Source organism: Varanus komodoensis, unplaced genomic scaffold (genome assembly GCF_004798865.1).
Source record: "Varanus komodoensis strain SLA01 unplaced genomic scaffold, ASM479886v1 scaffold22, whole genome shotgun sequence".
Lineage (NCBI taxonomy): Eukaryota > Metazoa > Chordata > Lepidosauria > Squamata > Varanidae > Varanus > Varanus komodoensis.
In genome coordinates, this window is record NW_025335606.1 from 9,535,804 (window position 1) to 9,558,610 (window position 22,807).

Genomic DNA, 22,807 nt, shown 5'->3' on the forward strand with positions numbered 1-22,807 from the left:
AGAGTGAGTCAGAAGGGGGTCTCCCGGGCCATCTAGTCTGACCACCCCCAGCTCCAGCTGGCTCCACTCACGACATGCCCACCATGTGCATGTCTAGCCTATCCTTGAACAATGTTCAACACTGTTCTGCAGAGAGGGGGAGAAGGGGAGTATTTATTCATTTGTATTTGATAATAAGTATGAGTTGCCTGATTAAAGACATTTCCGAGTGATGTGCAAAAATGCCCATGGGGCAAGATTTCCTCCTGGGCAATGCCTGCTAGAAAAGGTGTCTTTGCTAAACCCTGGAAATCCAGAAAGGTCAGCCATGCCTAATTTGTAGGGTGTTACAGGGAGTGTGACCTGCAGGCCTTTTATCCATGTGGTGATGGATGAGGCCTCCAAAAACCATGAATACCACTAGGAGGCGTCCTCGGAAGACGGCACAGCCAAACAAACCAGTAGGGGACCCAGTGAGCTCTGATTGAAATAACACAGACACAGCTCTGTATTATTGGCTAGAATCCAGAAAACTCTAATGTGTTTGTATACTAACACCATTTTTAAAGGTGATTCTTCAACAGGAAAAATAGGGATATTTTTTCCTATAAGCACAAGGTACTGGGTGGGAGGTCCTCATCTTGATAAACAGTGACAAATTGGAACATCTGATATTTGCATAACCTTTGAAATGTTCTTTTCTGTATATTTCATATCTTTCGTGGAGTTCTAACCCAAACGGCTTCTTGAAGGAAATCTAGGTGCATGGCTTTTCTTTTCCTTGCCAGCAAAACAAACATAAAACAGAAACTTAATTGAGCCTTAACCTTGTTAAAACCCAGTTTGCTGCACGTTGTGAAAAGCAGGGGCCAGTCATTCCCACTCCATTCACTTCCGAACGATGCTGTACTCAAGTCTTTGGGTCCTTGAAATGCAAATGTTTTATATCAAAGTAAGGGGCTATCAAACAAACAAATGGGTTTAGATCAATGAACTTCGCCTTTCATGTAAGCAAGTAGAAACTCTTGCATCTGCCCAAAGCCCATTTTGTTTTAAGCAGAGATTTTTACATCCCTGAAATAGCTTCCCCCACTTCTCAAGAGCATTTCCACACCCTCACACTGTACATGTTAAACAAAACAACCAACGGCACAACTTGTCCACTATTGATCCAAACAATATGTTCTTTTTCATTCCATTGTTTAGTCATTTGTTAACATTCAGAAAACTTGCCTTTTTTAATTTAGAGGATTTTTTTCAAAACACCTCTCAGGATAAATTATTCAGCGAAGATTTTGTCAGATATAGCAGGTCAAATGCTAATACAAAAAATAAAAGAAAATAAAGAAAATAAAACTCACACATATTGAGTAGTCAGCAGTCTTTTAAAATTAATTCAAAAGAGCTGCTCAGGGAAATGGGTTTGCTCCATGCACCATGATTTTCTGGGTAGGCTGCTGGCCTAGAAATACAGAGGCTTGTTTCCTTTGGGGATCAGGGGGTGATCCTGAGCCAATCTCTCTCTCTCTCTCTCTCTCTCTCTCTCTCTCTCTCTCTCTCTCTCTCTCTCTCTCTCTTGGTACCCTCCTACTACTTCACAGGGTTGTTGTGAGGATACAGTCTTGCAGAGTAACTATCATAGCTGGGGACTTAGCTAGGGCTAAGCTTAACATAAGGCTGGCATGTGTCTTTTAAAGAAATTGGCATATAGGATCATAGAATACTAGAGCTGAGAGGGGCAATGAAGGGCAACAGGTTCCACCCCCCTGCTGTTGCAGGGCCCCACGTTACACCATCCCACTCAGAGGGTTGTCCAGTTCCCTCTTGAATGTCTCCAGTGTGGGGGAGTCCACCACCTCTCTAGGGGGCTGGTTCCACTGTCGTATTGCTCTGACCGTGAGGAAGCGTTTCCTGATGTCCAGCCTGAATCTGGGTGGCCGCAACTTGAACTGATTATTCCGTGTCCTACACTCTGGTATCAGCAAGAAGAGCTCTTGACCTTCTTCAAGAGCAGGAGGCCACTGAGTGCTTACTGGTGTTTGTAAAGTTTGCATCATTTTCATGTATAGGTGGAGCTTAGCTAAAGGCGCACAGCTTAAATGTGCCACCGTTCCCTCATCAGATCTCCACAGAGACAGTCAGTACCCCAAATCAGGACCAGCTCTAACACTAAGTAGAGTAAGGCAATGCCAAAGTGGAATCGTAGAACATTAGAACTGGAAGGGGCCAGAGGGCCATTGGGTGCAACCCCTGTTCAGTGCAGGACTCCCAGTTAAGCCATCCCTTTTAAATGGCTGCCCAGTTGCATCACCAATGTGGGAGAGCCCACCACCTCCCTAGGTCATTGGCTCCATTGTCATACTGCTCTAACAGTCAGGAAGTTCTTCCTGATGATCTGCCAGATCCTGGTTTCCTGTAACTTGAGTCTGTGTCCTGCATTCTGGGCTGCTTGAGAAGACATCCTGGCCTCTTCTTTGTGACAACCCTTCAAGTACTTGCAGAGGGTGGGGGATGGCAGCAAGGAGTGAAGGAGAGCCCTGAGGGCCATGCAACCTGCTCTGTTTCCACTAGCCTAGCCTGCCATCTTCAGGTGTGACGGAGAATACCACCCCACTGGTATCGGTGATCAAGTCAGAATCACCTGCCGGTTCTGTTGGCTTTTGTACATAGAATTGGAGGCGGGGACCTCTTGTTCTTCAGCTCAGGCAGCAGAATGTCTTGGGGAACCTTGCCCAAAATGTTGTCATTTACGCACTTCCAAAACTCTGCATTCCCAGTGTCCTTCTCACCTACACACACTTTGTTCCTTTCCCCCACCAATGGAGGAACATCTGAATGAGTTCTCCTGCCCCCCCAAGTCACCACCTTGCTTTCTAGTTCCCATGGCAATATATCACCTGTAGCTTATCCAACCAAAGAATAGGTTGGGGCACAAGAACATTCCCTTCCAAATATAACCCTAGATATCCAGCTGGCTCGAAAGTCACTGGAATTTGTCTGTTCTCACATTATAAATGCATGATATGCATGTGTTCATTTCTGAATTATAACATTTTCTTTGTGCAAATAGACTCAAGACAGTGTATACAAAAGCATAAAACAGAACCACAGCCAAAACTCAAAACAAATATCAAATCAAGCCCAGTCACAGTAGGGAAAAAGCATATTGTAACTTGATGGTTTTATGCTAAAGCTGGGCTCTCTCTCTCTCTCTCTCTCTCTCTCTCTCTCTCTCTCTCTCTCTCTTTAATGAGCTATATAGAAATCAACAGTGAGGAGACCCAAGTGGCAGCTTAAAATACACTGCTCCACAAATGTATGTTCCTAATCAAGGAAAATTGGGACAAGGTCGCTTCTAGAGCTCTTCATAAACAAGAACATATGGACAGCTCTGTAGGATGAGACCAGATGCCTTTTCTGTTTAGCCTTCTGATTCTCATAAGATCCATCCAGATGCTCACAAAGTGGACATGAGAGTCCTTGTCCTGTCCCACTGTTGAACCCCAGCAATTGCTGCTCAGTGAAGGCACCAAACCGTGAAGGATTGGCCACTCTGTGACCGATCACACCCTATGCATGCCTGTTCTGGGGCCAAGCAAAACCTTTTCTATTTCCTCAGCATTTTAATGTTTAAGCAATAATTAATTAATATCTACAGCCAGGTCTTCATTTTACTTTTGTTCTGGTTCTTGTTTTGTTTGTTTTTGGTGGGATTCTCAATTTATCAATGTGTTTAATTATGTTGTAAATCGTTTTCCTTAGTTTTACATATTGTTTTATTGATTGTCACTCTGTTTTAATATATTGTATTTTGTTTTGGATTTTATTGAGTGTAAACTGTTCAGAGAGCCAATATCAATAATGAGTGAATGCCCTACGAGTTTAGAAATAAATAAATAAATAAATAAATAAATAAATAAATAAATAAAATGCAGAAAGTCCTGGGTTGATCCTCAACATCTCTTGTCTGGGTTAGAAGAAATTCACCCTGTAACTCTCAACAGCTGCTGTCCACTGGTGTTGAGAAAGCTGGGCTAAAGGACCAATGGTTTAGCTCAATGGAAGGCAACTTCTCCTGTTCTTATATAGCCATTAAATCTTCATCCCACTGAGCCATCGTACTGGATTTCACCCAGCCTTCTGCTTATAAACTACAAGTTTTAAAAGACTAGACATTTGAAATAAATTGAGCTTCCCTTTTCATTTTCCATCTCCATAATCTCTCACTGGTCATGGACGCACTAAATACCCCAGAGCCCTGCAAATGGTGGGTATTTTCCAAGACTAAGCTATGTACACAGAATCTCAGTAATCTCATAAACCTGTGGAAGCGATAACGTTCCTCAGTCATAGCTCTTTTAGTGCTCCTTTCCTCCATCACCGCTTCTCGGGCCATGCTTTAAGGTAAACAGTTCCTGCTGCGGTAGTTCCATAATGCAAGCTTATGCAAGGGGTAGACAAGGGGAAACAATGCAAAGGTAACCAAGGGGAAACAATGCATTACCCAAGTCCTATGCATGCATTTACAGTTCCTCACTTACCTATTCTTAATACGTCACTGTAAACAAGGTGAATTATACATTCTCTTCCCTAAATGAGTGAACAAAAAGCAGGCACTTAACCAAGCCAAAACACATACAAACAAAAGGTATTCAAATTAGAACTTTTTGTATAAGTGCATAAGTACATATTTACCCAAGAGGCATACGAGGTGTTTTCGATCACTTGATTAAATATGTATGAACAGAGCTCAGAATGTCCTTGTTGGAAAAGGACGAGAAAATAGGCATGATGCCATCAAAGATGGTTAAGCAATGTCTTCCACAAAGGGAATGTTATGAGCCCCATTCAGCTGGAAGTCAAAAAAAGGTAGGGGAGGCTGGTGACTCTTGCAGCAGTGGGATCTTCATCCATTGCAGCTTTTCTTTTGAGCTTCATGAGAGTTATTGTGGTGCTCCATGGCTGTGAAACTCTTTCGGGTGAGCTGTTCAGCAGCATAGATAGCTCCTATAAAACTCCAAAGTAAAGCTGTAATGGATGAGGATCTGCACTGGCAAAGACATTACCAACCTCTGCTGAAAGAAGGGGATACAAACCAAACCAAGCTAGAAACATTCCCCCACCCCGCTTTGTCTTTTAAAGGCCGTGCAAACACTGCAATTACCTTTGTAATTTACTTTTGCAATGGACTGGTATTTACCATATTGATCCCTGGGGTGAACCAAAATGCCCCACCTGCAAATTAATTACCCATTTTAGGCTCTTTCAGTTGCATAAGCATTTCTGCAATTTTGGGGGGTACAAATGGGGGGTAGACATTTTACCCCATTTACCAGCAACACAGACTCTCTCTCCACGGCTGCAAGGTGCCATTTTGTCCACAGATCCTTCTACTCCTCTCTGAATAGGAACCATCCCATCCTTCCCCTCCTCTTACTCTGACAATGTCCATCCCTTGAAGTCACATTGGAATGGGACCAGGAGTAGAAAGCCATGCCTTGGGACCTCTCTACATGGTCAGTGGGAAAGCCTCCTTCCTCTGCCTTTCCAAAAATCGGTCCCCCAAGAACTTTCCATCACTGTCCCCAAAGGTAGCTGAACTGTGTCATTAGCACCCATTCTGTGCAAATGAGGCTTTAAGGCTGAAGCAGAAAGGAGACATGTGGCACACACCATTCATGTTTTTATGCAGAAGTATATCCTGCTGCATCCAGTGAGGCTTGCTTTCTAGTTTTAGGGTCGCAGTGTGATAGAATGAAGACTGCAAGGAACTTGCAGTGTAAAGTAGAACATTTGAGAATGCACCAAGGGATGGGTGGAAGAGGGACACGACCTCACTAAGAAAGGTAGCAGAAGCAAATACAATGAAAGATAATTGGATTGGGGGGATTAAGTATGATGCAGAAAATTGAGTCATTGTTTTTGAGGAAGGCGTAGAAAGAAAGCAGGGTGATGGGGGATGATACTAAGTAGCTTGTTCTGGAAGAAAGAACGGAGCAAAGAGTATTATTTTTGGTGCTATTTGATGTCATACATCTAGCATGATAGTCCTTTAGACTTATTCTCCCTCTCTGCACCCTTTTCTTTTACAGTCAGCAGACACCACGGCCTTGAGTCATACAGTTCCGGGCCTTAAGCCAAATACCATGTATGAGTTTTCTGTCATGGTCACCAAAGGTCGACGGTCAAGCACCTGGAGTATGACAGCTCATGCAACCACCTACGAAGCAGGTATGTCTCTGTTTGGTTTCTATTTAGGAAATGTCAGATTTGATTGGGATTTTAATAGCTACTCCCCCCACCCAAAAAAGAAAATTGATCATTGATTGAGTCTTTCCTATGCTTTGTTTCATTATTTGTTGCAAATGACATTCAAGAAAAAGACATTTCATAGCAAGCGTGCCAGTGGGTGGCCAAGAAAAGCACACACTTTGCTCAGCTTTTCATATTTAGCTCGAAAGCAGGTTTCTGTGCTTTTATGAATGGAGGAATTACAGGATTGGGCCACCTCAGTGCATTAAAGAAGGGCCTTTCCTTCTAAAGATGAGGCGTGAGGGAATGATGAGGCATGAGACCATCCTTCAAACACTCTCCTGTGTGTGGCTTGAGAGGCCAAAACACGGAGAGGTTCCAAACACCCCTATTCACACAGGCATTCCCTAGCCTATGGGAGACTGGAATATTACCCTTTTTTAAATTGTCCCACTGTTGTAACATTTACAATTATCCCTTACTTGCATCTTGTGGTTACATTGGACTTAAATGTGATCCACTTCAGGTGCAATCTAACCCTCTATCAGCTGATGTGCAGGAGGAATCCACTGGATCCCCTGGCTTTGGCTTCCCGGACTCCAGAACACTTTGCAGAGTCTGAATTCCTGGGGGGCATGTGTGGGCTCTCAGGGCACCTCCTGGAATCAAGCCCCACCTGCCGCACCAAGCGCCACCAAGTGCTTTTGACCAGTTATGATTGTTTTTAGAAATAGATACCTCTCTGTGTTTTGTATGCTTACGTTTTCATATATATGGTTTGTATAATGTACATTTCATGTTTTTCATCTTTGTTAACTGTGCACAGTGCTTTGGCTATTGGAGAAATATAGAAAAATCTAAGGAATGAAATAATAGTGTATGAAAAAAAATCATTATTCTAATCCCAAAGTATTGGGCAATGGACACAATCCACTGGGAAGTTCTCTCACTGCAGTCCACTGGGACAAGAAAGGGTGCTGTGATCTTTTATCCTTTTCAAAGGAACTCACACAGCACTTGGTACTGGATTTTGACCAGTGTCACTTAATGATTTTCTAATATTATCATCTTTATTATTTTTCTGGGGTTTCGCTCTCTTCTAAGCCCCAACCTCTGCTCCCAAGGATTTGACAGTCATTACTCGAGAAGGCAAGCCTCGAGCTGTCATTGTCAGCTGGCAGCCTCCATTAGAAGCCAATGGGAAAATTACTGGTAAGTTCCTCTTACATTCTGTGGCTGTCCGTCTTTTTTTCTCCCATCTGACACTGCAGATTATGTGTTATTGAAGAGCTCCACCACTGCCAATTCAATTTCTACCTAGTTCCTTATTTTATGGCCTGAATTTTATTTGGGCCCATTTCTGCATCAGTGCATGAAAGCAAGCCTTTCCTTGCATCCTTATCCAAAAAATGCATTTCCTCATTTTTCCCTCCAGCACACAAATTTTGTGCACCATTTTCTGAAATAGTTTTGCATTTTGCTGTATGATTTTCCATTCATAACATATGCACAATGTTCTGTGCCTAATTTTCAGGACTTTTCCCCAATGCACAGGTATGCCTTTTTTTCCTGAGTAAGAACTATATTACAAAATTTAGGACTTCTTCAATTTCAGTGTACAAATTTTCCCAGTTGCCTTATTGGTTCTGAACACATGAATTATATCAAACTGTGTGGAAATTCAGTTGAAACAAAATTTTCGGTTGCCTGTATATGGGCAGGAGGTTGGTCTGGATGAGCAAAAAAAAAATGGAACAATTCCAATCCATGATGGTTGTGGGACTCCAGGCTCAAGCATCTCGTTAATTTCACTCCACTTAAACTTCTGATCAGATTTCTGACTGTCACAAGTTTCTGCAATATGCTAGGCCTGTTTCTCACATGCTTTATTTGAGGGGAAAGCGATGCTGAAATTCACCTTCGCCTGGGAAAGTAGCATTTATGGAGTCATCTGGCTTAGCAATTCCTACACTGTATCAAGTGACCTAGGTGTATCAGGGCTTCAAACAGGGCTTCTCTTAGTCCTACCTGGAGAAGCTAGTAGTTAAACCTGGGACCCGTAGCACTGGCAAAATATGCCTTCTGCCACCGAGCTACAGTTTTTCCCAAAGGGCACCTTTCACATCTCTCTCCACTAAATTCCAAAAGGTGCTAAAAAGAGACTGCACTTTCTGGTTGCAAATAGTTTCTGAATCCCCTATTATGCTTTGCATATTACAATTACAAATTGCCACATTTGGGGATATAAATCCTACCAAGGCAACTGATGAGTAACTTAGAATTAACATCACAATAAATTACACAAATTAAAAACTCTACAGGATCCTTTCTACAGTGACATCATGACTAGTGACAAAGGAGAGAAGGCCTTATCCTTTCAATGAAGAATTTAGAAGTTGTTGTATTAAGGTAAAAAATATTCATCCCTAGGGAATGTATCAGAACTCCATTTCAGTTTGCACATCACTCAAAAATGCCCTGGTTGCACTTTCAATGGTAAACAGGATCCGTGTTCTCAGAAAATGTTTACGAATTTGTATTTACAGTCAAAATCATGTACTTAAAAAGTTGTACACTTTTAAAAACACATACTTTAAGAAATGTTCATTTTCAAAATGCACATTTTAAGTTCGAATTGGGACAAAACTGAGTGGAATCGGCCCTTCCAGCATTCACAAGCTACCTGTCGTGCTTATTCTAGTCCTGGAAGGTGAGCTGAGGCAAAAGGAAATATCTGAACCCTTGCAAATTGATGGTTTCACAGCCAGCAACTTTCTTCTACATCAGGCGTAGCAACACAAACAAGGGCACAGGGCAGCACGAAGTGGAGTGTTGCTGCTTGTCCAGTGCATAGGACTCAATTCCTGGTGAAAGTCGCGAGAACGCAGTGTGTTTTTACCCACAACTCAGGGCCACGACTAAGTAGGCTGGAATCCAGGGAGATTCCAGGGAGATTCCCACCCACAAAACAGATTCCCCCCACAGATACCTTTTTTCAGGTGTCTTTTTAAAAGCCATGCACTTTTTTAAATGCACATCTCCACACTTTATTCAATGGAGGTGAAATGTGCAGGGCTGAAAACTGTGCGCTCCAAGTGCACACTTTTCCCACTTGGATGGACCAAACACACACACACACACACACAGAGAGAGAGAGAGAGAGAGAGAGAGAGAGAGAGGACAAAACCATGCTTCGAAGTCAAGAATTTCAGCAAGCGGAGCAACCTGATTCTTCATCTCGAGGTGGGAATCTGCTTTTTAAGAACTCTTGTTGTTCCGTCATTGATTTCCCAAGCATGCATCGCTAATGCTACTAAGCTGATCGAAATGTGAGGTTGGCACAGAAAAGGGTCTGGCATGGCACTGAAATGGTTTCCATGCCAGCAGCATGGATTCTCTGCAAGCTATAGATTACTAGTGTGTGACTGTGACACATATAGGTTGCTATGGAGTTAAAAATAAACCTTTCAGTGTGATGGCAAGTTGTGTAGGTGAGCACTTTCCATTCACCCAGCATCTAATTTAAATCATCTCTTATTTCGCGCTGGCATTGAGCTAAGGTAGCCTTACCTATTTGTGCTTCACCTAGGGATGTATGTATCAGCAAAACTTGACCTCCATCCCAAACCCTTTCTGGACTTTATTGCTAGTTTTGCTTTCGTCCACTCACATAAAGAGCCATGCTTAGCTCTGTGCACATTTTTCCCAAAAATACCCCTTAGTTGTTGAAATGTATGCATTTCCCATCAATTAGGGCGTTTTTGTGGGCATTTTCCAAAATCATGCACTGTCTCGTGTACGCTGTCCAAAGGTACACATTCTGTCAAATGCATCTGTTTGTCCTTTTTTTGGAGAGCAAACCGTATCGCATGCTCAGAACCATGTCTGAGTCTGTACCCTGTCTGGAAGGTGCAAACTGGGTAACTCCTGATTTAAAAAAGAAAGCTGAAACAAATTTCTCATATAGCTATGAATCGAACAAGCCAGCCAGAGTACGGTGATTCCTCAGCTATTGGACGGTCCCTCCTATTTTTGCAGCTTGCGAAAGGCAGTGCATGCAGGAGGCAGATAAGTCTCTGGAGGGCCAGTATCCACCCGTGGATGGTGGGTGGACTTCCGTTTTAAGCTGATGCTATTTTATTTGCTTGTTTGGTTAAATCATGTTATACTGCCACCAAGCAAAGTTCCCCAAGCTGGATTGAAATATTTGGAACATAACCAATAAAATACAACCAATACACCAACAAGTATAGCACCAAGAGCATTAAAAGCCAGGTGAGAGTCAGTTGGTGGGAGGGTGAGAGGGTTAGAGTTGGGCATGACCTAGGTTCTCATCCTCCAGAGACTGAAGTAGTTCAAGACCTCAAGAGAGTACCAGATTGGGGCAGGCTGGGACTTAGCATCGTATTCTTGGACACAAGAATCCAGGACCATGGTCAATGGTATCAGGATCAAAAGAATAATCACTATAGATCATTCATTACGGCAAGGATAAGGAGCTCTTCTCAGTGAAAGGACCAATTCAATTTTGGAAAAGCTTATGAAGTCCGTATCTAGTAGTGGGTAGGTGCGAAGTGGGGATATCGAATAAATCTGTAATGGATTCAAACATATTCAGATTTTTCTGAATCTAATTTCTGGTTTCTTCAGTAGACCAAGTTTTCCCAAGTCACATTGATTCTACAGATTTTGGGGCTTTTATTAACTGTCCATAATTTTATACAAATGTAGTTGTAAAAATATGAAAATTGTAAAAAACACAAACCTGAAACATGAATCCCTCCCATAAGTTTCAGTATGGAAATACACATCTGGGGAGGAGTTGCTTATTTGGGGGAGGTGATTTGCACATATTTGGAAGCACTAATTTATGTTGATGCAAAATTGTACAAGTGAACACAAGCTCAAGAAATGCACCCCTCCCCCGTTGCAAGTCTGTGAATGGACAGTATCTGTTTGACAATATATGAAATGCAAATGGAATAGTTTTAACAAAATCTATGTATCCCTAGACCAAAGGCAAAGCGGTAGGTCCAATGGCAAAAGCGGTGGAGCAAACATTTTAAAAACACCCAATATATAGTAGTTTCCGGCTAACTCAGTCTTAGAATAGGCATTTCAGTCTTTAGAATGTCTAAGAAAAGTACAAAAGACAGGAAATCACAAAACAATTTGTGGTTGTGGGTAAGGGAATGGAAACAATGGAAGTGGGTATGACAACTAGGGAACCCTAAATGGCTGCATTGGGACCCCCTAAGGGTTGGATTTGTTTCCTGGACTGGCAGCTCTCCATCCCAATATTGTTCCAGAGCCAAAACCAGGTTAGCTATAGGCTTGAAATATAGCTAGAAAATTAGTATCATCCAAAAGTGCTTGGAATCGCATTTCATACAGACAGCAGAAGTACCATCATCTTTGGTTAGCATAACCTCAGGTGATAGCATGTCTTTTTCTTCTTTCCTTTTTTTTCCCTTGCTTGTTTTCATGCAAGGGGCTGGCAAGAAGTCCTAGCAATTAATTCAGTGCAACAATTACAGTGAGAACTGATGGGAAAGAAGGAAAGACCTTTATCCCCACCACAACAGAAGAAAGCAGTATGCAGTTTAAAAACAATGCCGTTCCTCAGAGCAAAGGTCTTCCACTGTGGTATACTCAGTGGCAATTAGCAGTGGCTCATAATAAGCAGGCTGTTTGGTGATAATGTAAAACATAATGTACATAATGATAGGGTGCCCAGCCTGACATGTTAGGGTGAATTTATTGGTGGATGTTTAACTTTGTAATAATAAGGTAAGGCACAGATGATCTGAAACCCCTTAATACGGACTGACAAAGACTGAATGTAATGAGTGGTATACAATGACAAATCCTATTCCCCAAAATATTGTTATAACATCACTGCCTAATTAAGATACCCATTAGGAGCCTCTGATGCTAATTTGCTATGAAAAATAGAACATTGCTTCTTAAAAAAAAGATACAGAGACATTGCATTTCAATGATCCCTTTAGGCAATGAATACACATCTCTGAAGCATCTGAGAAATACTGTGCAACTTATGAAGTGTTCAGGGTAGGGTCATATGAACCAATGGAGGAAGAGGCCTGAAAAGCTTCCACTCAGAGTTTGTGTATGGCATCACTCAAGCGAGTGTTCCTTTCCCCACCAGGAAAAATGAAAACAAAAATATAAGCGAGAGAATCTCATAATGCAATATGAACACAGAGGTCAGCTGCACTGAGTTCAATGGGGCTTGCATGGGAGAGTTCTCTTCCACACTCTATGTTGAGAAATGCTTCAAGCATACGACATGGATGGCCTGATTCTCTTCTTATTCGTAAAACCATTACAGCCAGTCCCCAGGTTACAAACAAGTCCCAAGTGGAAATTCATCTTGAAGTCAAATTTGTATGTAAGTCAGATCATGTATAGTTGGCCTTCCACATTCATGGGGCTTAGGTGCAAGGGCCCATGCAAAAGTAGAAAAAACACAAATATCAATAGACCTGCCCTGCCCAAATTCTCCAGTGCCTCCTCTTTGCAGCAAGGAAATGCCAGAGTTTTCCCCCTCCAGATGAAAGGGGCAGGAAGACATGCTTTGGAGGCCTCCCTCTCTACCCTTTTGCTTCCTCTCTCTCTATGGTGATGCTTTGGTTACTTCCCTCTCTACCCTTCTTTTTCCTCTCTCTATGGTGCTAACAATTTTTTGCAGTAATTTTTTAAAAAAATAATAGGCTTTATGGCAGTTGGTTCATAAGTACAGGTTGCTCATAACTTGGATGTGTATTACTTGGGAATGCTGACACCTTAAATTGGGCCCAGACTTCAATGGGAAGCCAATGGAGCTGATAGAGAACTGGGGTTATATGAGAATTTATGTTCCATTCATGAAACTTCCCCATTGTATTGGCAGAGTTGAAGGAGCTACCCTTGAAGACACTCCAGATACTTCAATGGATCCAGGATACAGCTGCCAGGTTACCGACAGGGACCAGCAGATTTTCCTGTATCACGCCAGTCCTATATCACTTACACTGGCTGCCAACTGAAGTCTGGGCCCAATTTAAGGTGTCAGTAATAACCTATAAGGCCCTAAACAGCTTGGCTCCTGGATACCTGAAGGAGCACCTTCTTTCCTATGTGCCAACCCATCCCCCTAAGATTGGAGGCAGAGGTCCTTCTCCATGAACCCTCTTTGAAGGAAATCAGGAAGGTAGCTACTCAGAGAAGGTCCTTGTCAGTGGTGGCACCCTCACAGTGGAACACACTCCCCGGGGAGGTTTGCCTGGCACCGTCGCTCTATTTTTTTTGGCGACAGGCAAAGACCTTTTTATTCTCCTGGTATTTTAACAATTTCTGTGCTTTATCCTTGTTTTAACTACTATTTTAGATGCAGTGTGCTATGTATTGTGTTATGGTTTTGTTCTCTGTACACAATTCGTCCCAATGACATGCACATGTAACACGACTAAAGTGAAACTTGCATGTCTCAGCTTTCCATTCCAACAGCATCCATTTGCAGAAATGTGTGGCTTGGAAAAACAGGGATGCCTAAAGCACTTTATGTCACCTTGACAGGCTTCCACCCTTGTTGGTGGCCTGAAATAACTCTAAATAAATAAAAATATCTGAGAGCACGGGGAGTTAAAACAGAAAAATGCATGGGAAAATGGGGAATGGGTTTTGCCGATCCCTTAATTATGCACAAAAGGCCCTTTTTTAATAGCTCATCCTTTGGCATTATATATTGTTATCTGTAGCTGAGATCTGCATAATTGAGACAGGTTTTTTCAATGCTTCTCTGAAATTGCACTGATTGCATCTGCCATGTATACACATTTCACATGCAGTTCCCACATGCAGGATACAACCTTGAGCCAAACAACAACCTGTGCTATACATATTAAGATATGCAAAAGTCTACTAATGATGGGGGAATCAGGAAAAAGTCCTCTTGTTCCATGAAGCCTATATCTGTGTTGCATTTGATTAAGTCTGAAAATGTATGAAGAAGAACAGTACGCATGTCTGTCTTACAGCTTATATCCTGTTTTACACCTTGGACAAGAACTCCCCCATTGATGACTGGATCATGGAGTCAATTAGTGGTGACCGGCTTACCCATCAGATCATGGACCTCAACCTGGACACAGTGTATTACTTTAGAATACAAGCTCGGAACGCAAAGGGAGTGGGTCCTCTCTCTGATCCAATTCTCTTTCGGACTCTGAAAGGTTTGGATTTGTTCTTTTATTTGTTTAGATATAAACATAAACAGAAGAGCTGATAATTCTGATCTGAGGGTAAGGTGGAATTCTGAACTCTGACATAGGTCAGGCCTTCTGTAGTATTTCTGGCCAAACTTAAAACATCTTAGCACTGTTGTTTGCAACCAAAAGGCACTAGCAGACCTCACTGCCGTGTTCCATGGAAGATAAATTGCATTTACTCGTACTTTGGATTAATGAGAAGGTGGTGAATGCATTGAAACTACAGGGAAAAGTGAGTGAAATCATGCCAGTTATAGCAGCATCAAACATGAAACTTTCTTTGACCGTATTTCCTCCAGCTAGGCATGTGTTTAATTCCGTATTGATTTCGGACGAATAAAAAGCAAGTAGTGATTCACTCATCGAGGTTAATGGGGGTTCAGAATTGCCGTCTCCTTTTCTTGTTTTGTTGGTTGGTTTTATGCATTAAAAAGTAATAAGCACAGCAGGATTGCTTTATGTACGTAGCAAAGGTTTATAAAAATGTTGTACAGGCAACATTCCCTCTGCCCTACATGAAACAAATAATCTTTATGTTTCAAATGGCTGTTTCTGGAGCATCACACTTTACGCTTTGGTCTAGTCCTTTTCAAATCATGTAACAGGTAATCCTAGAGCTTCGTGCACATGCCCTTAAGGTCAAAGTCAGCAAGAGTGGACATGCCTAGCAATAAGTGTGGCTTGTCCCCAAGCAGTTTCCATAGATATGGGAGCAGCCAATCCAGGACCCCACCTGGCAGAAAGTTACCCAGAAATGCAGGTGGCTTTCTATGCTTTGAAGTAAGTGGAGTTATATACCCAGGAATGCATTCACACAATACAACATGGGTTGTTACCATGAATCACATTTCTTTGCCATCATCTACCCAACAGATGATCACGCGGTTTCCATGCTATCCAGTAAATGACCCAACTGCACTACTGGGGCAGTTCCTGTTGGCAAAGGCCATTGCCTTTTATCTTGTTCCTGTCCGACCCAACGAGCAGTGGGGGCAAGAGCAGCACTGCACTTCTTTTAGTGGCCTGATGGTCATCCTTTGCAATCCCCACTTGTATACCATTCCAGCACTTTGCCTAGAAGAGGAAGTTTGGCACTGGCAGCCTCACGGAACCTGAAGGGTGCACTGCCTGTCAGCCGGGCTCGCAAGAGTTGTCCCCACACCTGAGGTGGGAAGATGTGGAGTTGCTACTCCCCTTCATACTCTCCCCACAATACTCACTGATCAATAGTCAGGCTTGAATGATGTGACAAGCCATGGTGGCCCCTTGCACAGGCAAGTCACGTCCTCCAAACCAGACTTGGTATTTCAACATGATAGATCTGGTTTTTGGAAACCATGATAAGATAAGAAACAATGTTCTGCACTGTGTTTGAGAGCTGTGCCATTAGCTTCAGTGCTATTGCAAGTACTGTAGGAGTCTTGCTACTGGTGCTCTCCAAAGTGTCTGTCTACCCACCTCATTCTTCATTTAGAGATGTGCTCTGAGGGACCTATTAGGCAGGTGACGGCTATTGCTCTGGAATTCTGTACCTGACAGTTTCCTGCAGTGGCAGTTACCACAGCAGGACAGCAGTTGGCAGGGCAATCCAGATTGGCCTGCCACTTTAGGCTGGTCCTCAGAGTGACACGAAAAGCCAGTGGGCCTCATGATGGGGTGGTGGGCACGCAATGCACTGCCCTATCAGGTCTCCTGGTTGGTGGCCTTTCCTGTCACAGAGAAAATGTTAATCTTACACTTTTGGCTTCAGGCCACTTTTGTGGCCCTTCATCTCACCCTTCTTCCAAGAAGACCAGGACAAAGGCTTTCTAACTGGAAGAGACATGCCATGTTAGTCTATGAGCCAGTAGTGAAATGAAGCTCAATGATAAGAAGTTGATTTCATATCCTTTCTCCCTTCCAGAAGAGGAAACAAAACCTTCAAAGCCAATCGCTTGGAATATCTGGTGCATCTTAACTGTTCTTAACCTGTCTCTGTATTCTTGAATCAACTTTCTTAGGTCTGCTCCCCTCCATACAGTTTGCTCACTAAGCCTTTTCAAAGAATTGGAAATGTCTGAATCTCCCTGACTACCTGCCTTATCCCTAGGTCTGTTGGCCTTGTCACACACCTGAAGGTTCTGGCCCTTCTCTTCATCACTGTATCCACAACCTTTAAAAGGTCTTGTATAGGAAGAGTGAACCTCTTTCTATACAATCCATCCATCCATCCACATACCTCATTTCTTCATCTTAGATGTGATGGCAATAAATTGCACCAAGTGATTTTGCAGTTAGCAATTATCTTGGGAACATTTGATGTAATTACTTTTTTTTACATCAAATAATCAATGCAGCAAATTACATTAAACTCTTTGCTTGTTTTGGCTATCTGTCTGTCTCTCTGTTTGCTTTAATAAAAGGATTTCCACCTTAGATGTGCATGTTTAGTGGAAAATCGGCCCATTTAATTGTGCTTAGCAATAGGCCGCATGTAGCATCTCTGAATTAGCCAGGTGCACAGGTGATCCTGAAAAGCAATTGTTAATGGCGTGAAGCCACAGGAAAAAGACAGCTCATCCGAGCTGTACAATGAACAAGTTAGGGCTGATTCAGAGCATTGGAATTAGTCCCAGAAAGTTTATAGCTTCCGATCATGAAAGTACTGAGCTACTCTGGCAGACAGCTGTTCTCTTTGTGCGAGCTGATATTATTGTATATAAGAGACAGAACACAGAAATCAGTTTTAAAGGGTGTGGACTTCCTCATGTCAAAATTTTGTGAATTGACAGGAATTGGGGTGCAGGGCAAGACAAGCAGCTGATTATAAGCACTACCCTCATTTCTACTAAGCTTAGCACTAGTGAACAGTGGATGCTAAGAAGTCCAGCTGAATTGGGCTTGGAAAGACATTCTGCCGACTTCTGATCCAATGATCAAAAGCAGGCTGTGTTCCCCCATGTCCTGTGGCCTTACATCACTAAGCCAGGACACATTTTTTTAAATGCTGTGCACAAATTTTGCATATATTTGTGCGGTTTGCGTAAGTGTTATGTTATTTGCACAAACCATGCTATTGGAAACTAAATAGTTCTAGCATGATTTTTGCAATCCATGTTAGAGTTACACAGCTTTTGGCTTCCAGTTTGTGCCAATAGTACAAATAAGATGATTTGCAAAAATTTCCTTGCCAATTGTCTTTTTGTTTGTAATGTGCAAATTGCACCCAGGGAAGTCCACAAGTTGCCTTCACTAACACAACAGTGACTGGCAATAAACAGGAAGCTGGGAGAGAGTAGATGAAGAAAACTCTTGTGGTTTCACCCCTTCTCAGATTCTGTATACATCCCAACTTAACACATGCCCATTGGAATTGCTAGTCCAAGTAAGGTTTTGCTCTGCATAAAATCATTAGTAGAACTCAGGTGATTCTTGCAAACGGATAATGACTTTTGCTAGATTTTTTTCATTTACCAAATTAGATGGGGACCAATTTCATTTCGGGCTGGCACAGTGTGCCGAAGCAGGATGGGGTGGAGCCTGTTTTTAAAAAAGAGTTCTTTTTTTTAACTTAGTGACTTAGTATCAGACTAGAACAACTGCAGTGCAATGAGACATCAGATAGCAAGGAAACCCTGTTATCTAACCATCTCTGAACTAGCTAGTGAATTCAGACCCATCTACTTTGTAATAGTATATGCAAAGTATGGTTAATCTCACTGGGGAGATAAATTTTAGACTGGAGTCAGGAAATACATTTCATTTACAAAAGAAAAAAGGGGGAAATTCTCATTTTGTTCTTTCTTATAGTAGCCTTTAAGGATTGTGTTTAATGCCCAAAAATGAATATTTAAGCATATTCACCCTAAATATGTCAAGTTCTATAAAATTCAAACTGTTTTTCTGATGCATCTGCCTCTACATACAAGGTGCAAAGAGCTTTGAATGGCTGGCTTACATTCTCAGTTATGCAAATATATTGGATTCTTGCCCTTAACAATGATTAAGAGGATGTGTTTGGTGTCCTATGGAACGATTTCTTGGAGAGAACTATATTTATACATCCAGAAACACGTGCAGATGAGTCATAAGGTATTTGATTCCATATGAAATCCAGGAAACACCGAAGAGCACTTGAATCAACTTCTATTCCATTCCTATTAAAATATTTGGGTTTGATTAACAATTTCATTTATGTCACTATCGAAACAATTGTCAGACCATGGATAACTTGATAATCATTAATCCCTATCAGATGTTTTGGCTTCCAACTTGATCAATGAAAGTTCTTATAAGAGCTGAAATCAAAGCAACCAGCATGACAGTTACAAAATATTGGTGCTGTTCAGGGGATTCCCAAATTACAAGAAAATTCAGGAGGTGGTTTTATGCTCAGAGTTCAGGCCATTCGGAGTCAATATGCTCTATCTAGACATTCCAAAGTTGTCCCTCATTTCAAGGATTGCATATGGAACCAAGGAAGCATCAAAGAGCAATCTGTCTCTGAAAAGCAAACCAAAATTTGCACATGACGCAAAACTGGCTGGAATAGCCAACACCTTGGCAGACAGAAAGAAGATCTAGGGCGATCGAGATAAGCTGGAATACTGGGCTGAAATCAACAGAAGGAAATTCAATAGGGACAAATGCCAAGTCCTCCACCCAGGAAAAAGAAACCAAATGCATCAATACAAGATGTGGAATATGTGGCTCAACAGCAAAGGAGAAAGTCTTTGGAGCAGTCATGGACAACAAGCTAAATATGAACCAAGAATGTGATGTAGTTGCAGAAAGGTCAACTGCTATTTTGGAATGCATTAACAGAAGTATCATTTCCAAATCATGAGAAGTATTAATACTCCTATACCCAGCACTAGTCAGACTTCATCTAGAATACTGTGTCCAGTTCTGAGCACCAAAGTTTAAGAAAGATGCAGAAAAATTGGGAAGGGTTCAGAGGAGAGCAACGAAGATGATCTGGGGGCTGGACACAAAGATTGAAAGATCTTTGAGGAGATATTGAAAGAACTGGGCATGTTTAACCTCAAGAAGAAAAGACTGGGGGGAGAAATGATAGAACACTACAAGTACTTGAAGGGTTGTCACAAAGAGGAAGGCCAGGATCTCTTCATGATCATCCCAGAGTGCAGGACATGGGAAAATGGGCACAACACACAGGAAGCCAGATTCTGGCTAGATATCTGGGAAAAAAAACCTGACTGTTAGAGCAGTACAACAATGGAAGCAACGATCAAGAGGTGGTTGGCTGACCCACACTGGAGGCATTCAAGAGGCAGCTGGACAGCTTGCAGAGCGATGGTTTAACTTGGAGTCCTGCATTGAGCAGGGGCTCGGCCTCAGTGGCCTTCTTGGCTCCTTTCAGATCTACTATTCTATGATACTATGTTCTGTAGTGTTTTTTGACGCACAAAAATCTTCATAAATATTTGCACTGAGAAGTGTTCATTGCTAAAGTTTACAGGAGCTATTGCTCTAACTTGAAGGATGTGGCCACCAGAATTAAAGTATTGTACCATCAGTAGTTCTGTCTCCCTGCTCACAATAGCTGACTGAATCTTGTGCAAAGGGTGATTTTTTCCAATATAACAGATCCAGAGCACTTACACACATCATTATCTTTTTATTTAATCAGTTTTTCAATTATTGGAAAGGTGCCAAAAGAATGACCAGACAAGGATGCCTCATGAGCTCACACAGTAGAACAGACAACTCTGTGTGGTTACCATGTTTCATGATATTTTACCATGACTTAACCAACACACATCAAATGTTTTCCATGTTATCATGGTTTCCATCCTCCCTACTTAGTCTTCCCACTGTTTGCATGTAACCTATCAACCACTGAACCTGAAATTCAACCCCAAGATGCATCACCTGCCACCTATGTTGTCTTTGTCTTCCTTGTTGGTCTTCACATAAACGATGGATGGGTGGAGTCACTGCTGCAGTTCCTGCTCTTTCCAAGGGGTTCTGCAGTAGTTTCTTCCCAGAACCCTGGAAACCATGATCCTAGGTGCAGCCAGCACAACAAGACATGGTGGTACAGAGAAACCAAACTTACCATGGTGAAATATCATGGCTGGGTTCAGACAACATGGCAGATCAACAATGGTAAAAAACCACAATGACTTGTGATGTTGTTTGAGCCCAGCCACTAAAAGGAACAGCCTCACATCTTTCTCTTTCTTCTCTTTCCTGCAAGAGTTGGTAATAGGACAGGTGATCCGAAATCATGCACTACATGTTCCCACCTTCCTAAGTGCCCAGCAGGAAAAGATTTTTCTCCGTGCATTCATGGGAGTACCTGTGCCACCATTGCCCACATCTTACTTCCCCACCTTCCCCCAAGCTGAGAGAAGGGAGGGAGGAGACATGCTGCCTTGGAGCAGGCAGAATAATTTCAGAAAGCAGGGGGCAGATGCTCCAGGACCAGTGCTTTTTTTGTTAAAAAAAAAAAAAAAAGGTGCCGGAACTCACGTCACCGCTGGCAGTGAGCACTCAGTGTGCGACCACACACACCAATCCCAAGCCGAGCGGGAGGCGCGGACACAAAAGCAGCCCGCAGGCACTATGGTAATGATGTTTGCTGCTGATCTGCTACACTGACAGGCGATTCAAATTCACTTCGTAAAATCCATTGGAAAAAAAGGTGCCGGAACGCCGTTCCGGTGCGTTCTATGACAAAAAAAGCCCTGTCCAGGACTATACCTGGGAAATAAATGAGAGACAACTCACAGAAGTATTTACACACCTCCATTCTACTTTAAGAATACAAATAGGCTCACAGATCAGTAAGCATGTTGAAATGGAGCATGGAGAACTTATCTCAAGATCTCAAGACCAGTTTCCCTTACAGGATTGCTCTAAAGATGGCTGAAGATGTGTGTCAAAGGCTTTGTCATGCAAAGTGGTCTTAATGGTTGCTGTCCATTCTACTCTAATATCATTTAGATTAATGAAATACAAGCAGACTATAGCTATAACCAATGTTTTTTTGGTAAAAAAAATGGTGCCGGAACTCACGTTGCCGCCGGCAGTAAGCACACGCATCAATCCCAAGCCGAGCAGCGGCAAGCCGGCAGTGAGCACACATACCAGTCCCAAGCAGCTATCTCTCACTATCAGAGAGCAGACACGATAGCAGCCTGCAGGCACTATGTTAATGATGTTTGCTGCATGGTTCAAAATCACTTCGTAAAATCCATTGAAAAAAGGGTACCAGAACACCATTCCGGTGCGTTCTATGACTAAAAAAGCCCTGGCTCTAACAGAGTGGTTAGTAGTTGTTTTTGATGCTGCCAGTTCTCTCCCAATCCCTGCTTTTTTGCTGCAGATTTTAGTTAGTCTTGCCCTATGCAGACCATTGGGGGATTCAATTAAATCCTCCTGTGAAGAAGAAGGAAGGGTGGGATATGAGAAATCATAACACTTTTATATGCCAACAGAAATTATGCAAGATGGCCCACAAGTTTTGCAGTTAATGGTCTATGCTAAATCATGCAGAAAGCAGAATTGCATTCTCAATGTTTTATTAGGTTTACAGCTGACAGATTAAAATAATAACAGTAATAGTGCCCTTTCTGAAGCAAAGTTCCCATGATCCATTTAGCATTCAAAGATGAGTGGCTTGGTTCTAGAATGTACTTAATGATAAAGTGTAGTCAGAGTTAATGAGACGCCAGGAAGGATTCCCTTGGTCTCTTGAAAAATTCATTAAGAGGCTGCTTATGGTCCCCCTTCACCTGTAGCTGAAATAGGTAACTCAGGAAGAGAGGAATAATGAGAGTTATCCCCCTTAGCTTCAACTGTAGCATAATTTCCATCTAAACTGTCACTCCTGATTTTCACTGAATCTTAATTGTAAAGTGAGCTGCAAGTAGGATGTTGAAGGCACTTGCTTATTAAAGGTCACATCTTTGCCAAGCCACAAATTGGAAGTAGCTTTCTCCTCCTCTGAGAATGGTTTTCTTCCATATCTGTCCAGTGGAAGATGCGGAGTGAATGAAAAGGGAGTTCTACTGCTGACAGCAAGTGGTAGGAATCAAATCTCTTTGGAAGAAATCATCGCTTTCTGAATATCAGATGTGGTTAGAAGGCACTACAGTATGCATAGACATGCCCAAAGCCATTTCAGACTGAGAAACTTTCAGAGATTTGGGGGCCAAATTGCTTCCCCTGGAATCCTTGGAATAGATGTGCACAACTCACTTAACTCTGAGTAGATATTACATACGTATGTGTGTTTTAATGTTTTATGCCTCAATAATGCTTCATTACTGGCCAAGATTCAGGCATAAAATATTTAA

General features: G+C 42.2%; 1 protein-coding gene across 1 annotated transcript in view; it reads left to right on the forward strand.

Annotated features, from left to right (window-relative positions):
- The window catches only part of DCC (DCC netrin 1 receptor), a 647,852-nt gene that overhangs the window by 524,578 nt on the left and 100,467 nt on the right, over nt 1-22,807 (forward strand). The window contains exons 18-20 of the mRNA XM_044431047.1: nt 6,072-6,210; nt 7,336-7,443; nt 14,271-14,465. Of these exons, the coding sequence (XP_044286982.1) occupies nt 6,072-6,210; nt 7,336-7,443; nt 14,271-14,465 (442 nt within the window). The remainder of the gene's footprint in view (nt 1-6,071; nt 6,211-7,335; nt 7,444-14,270; nt 14,466-22,807) is intronic.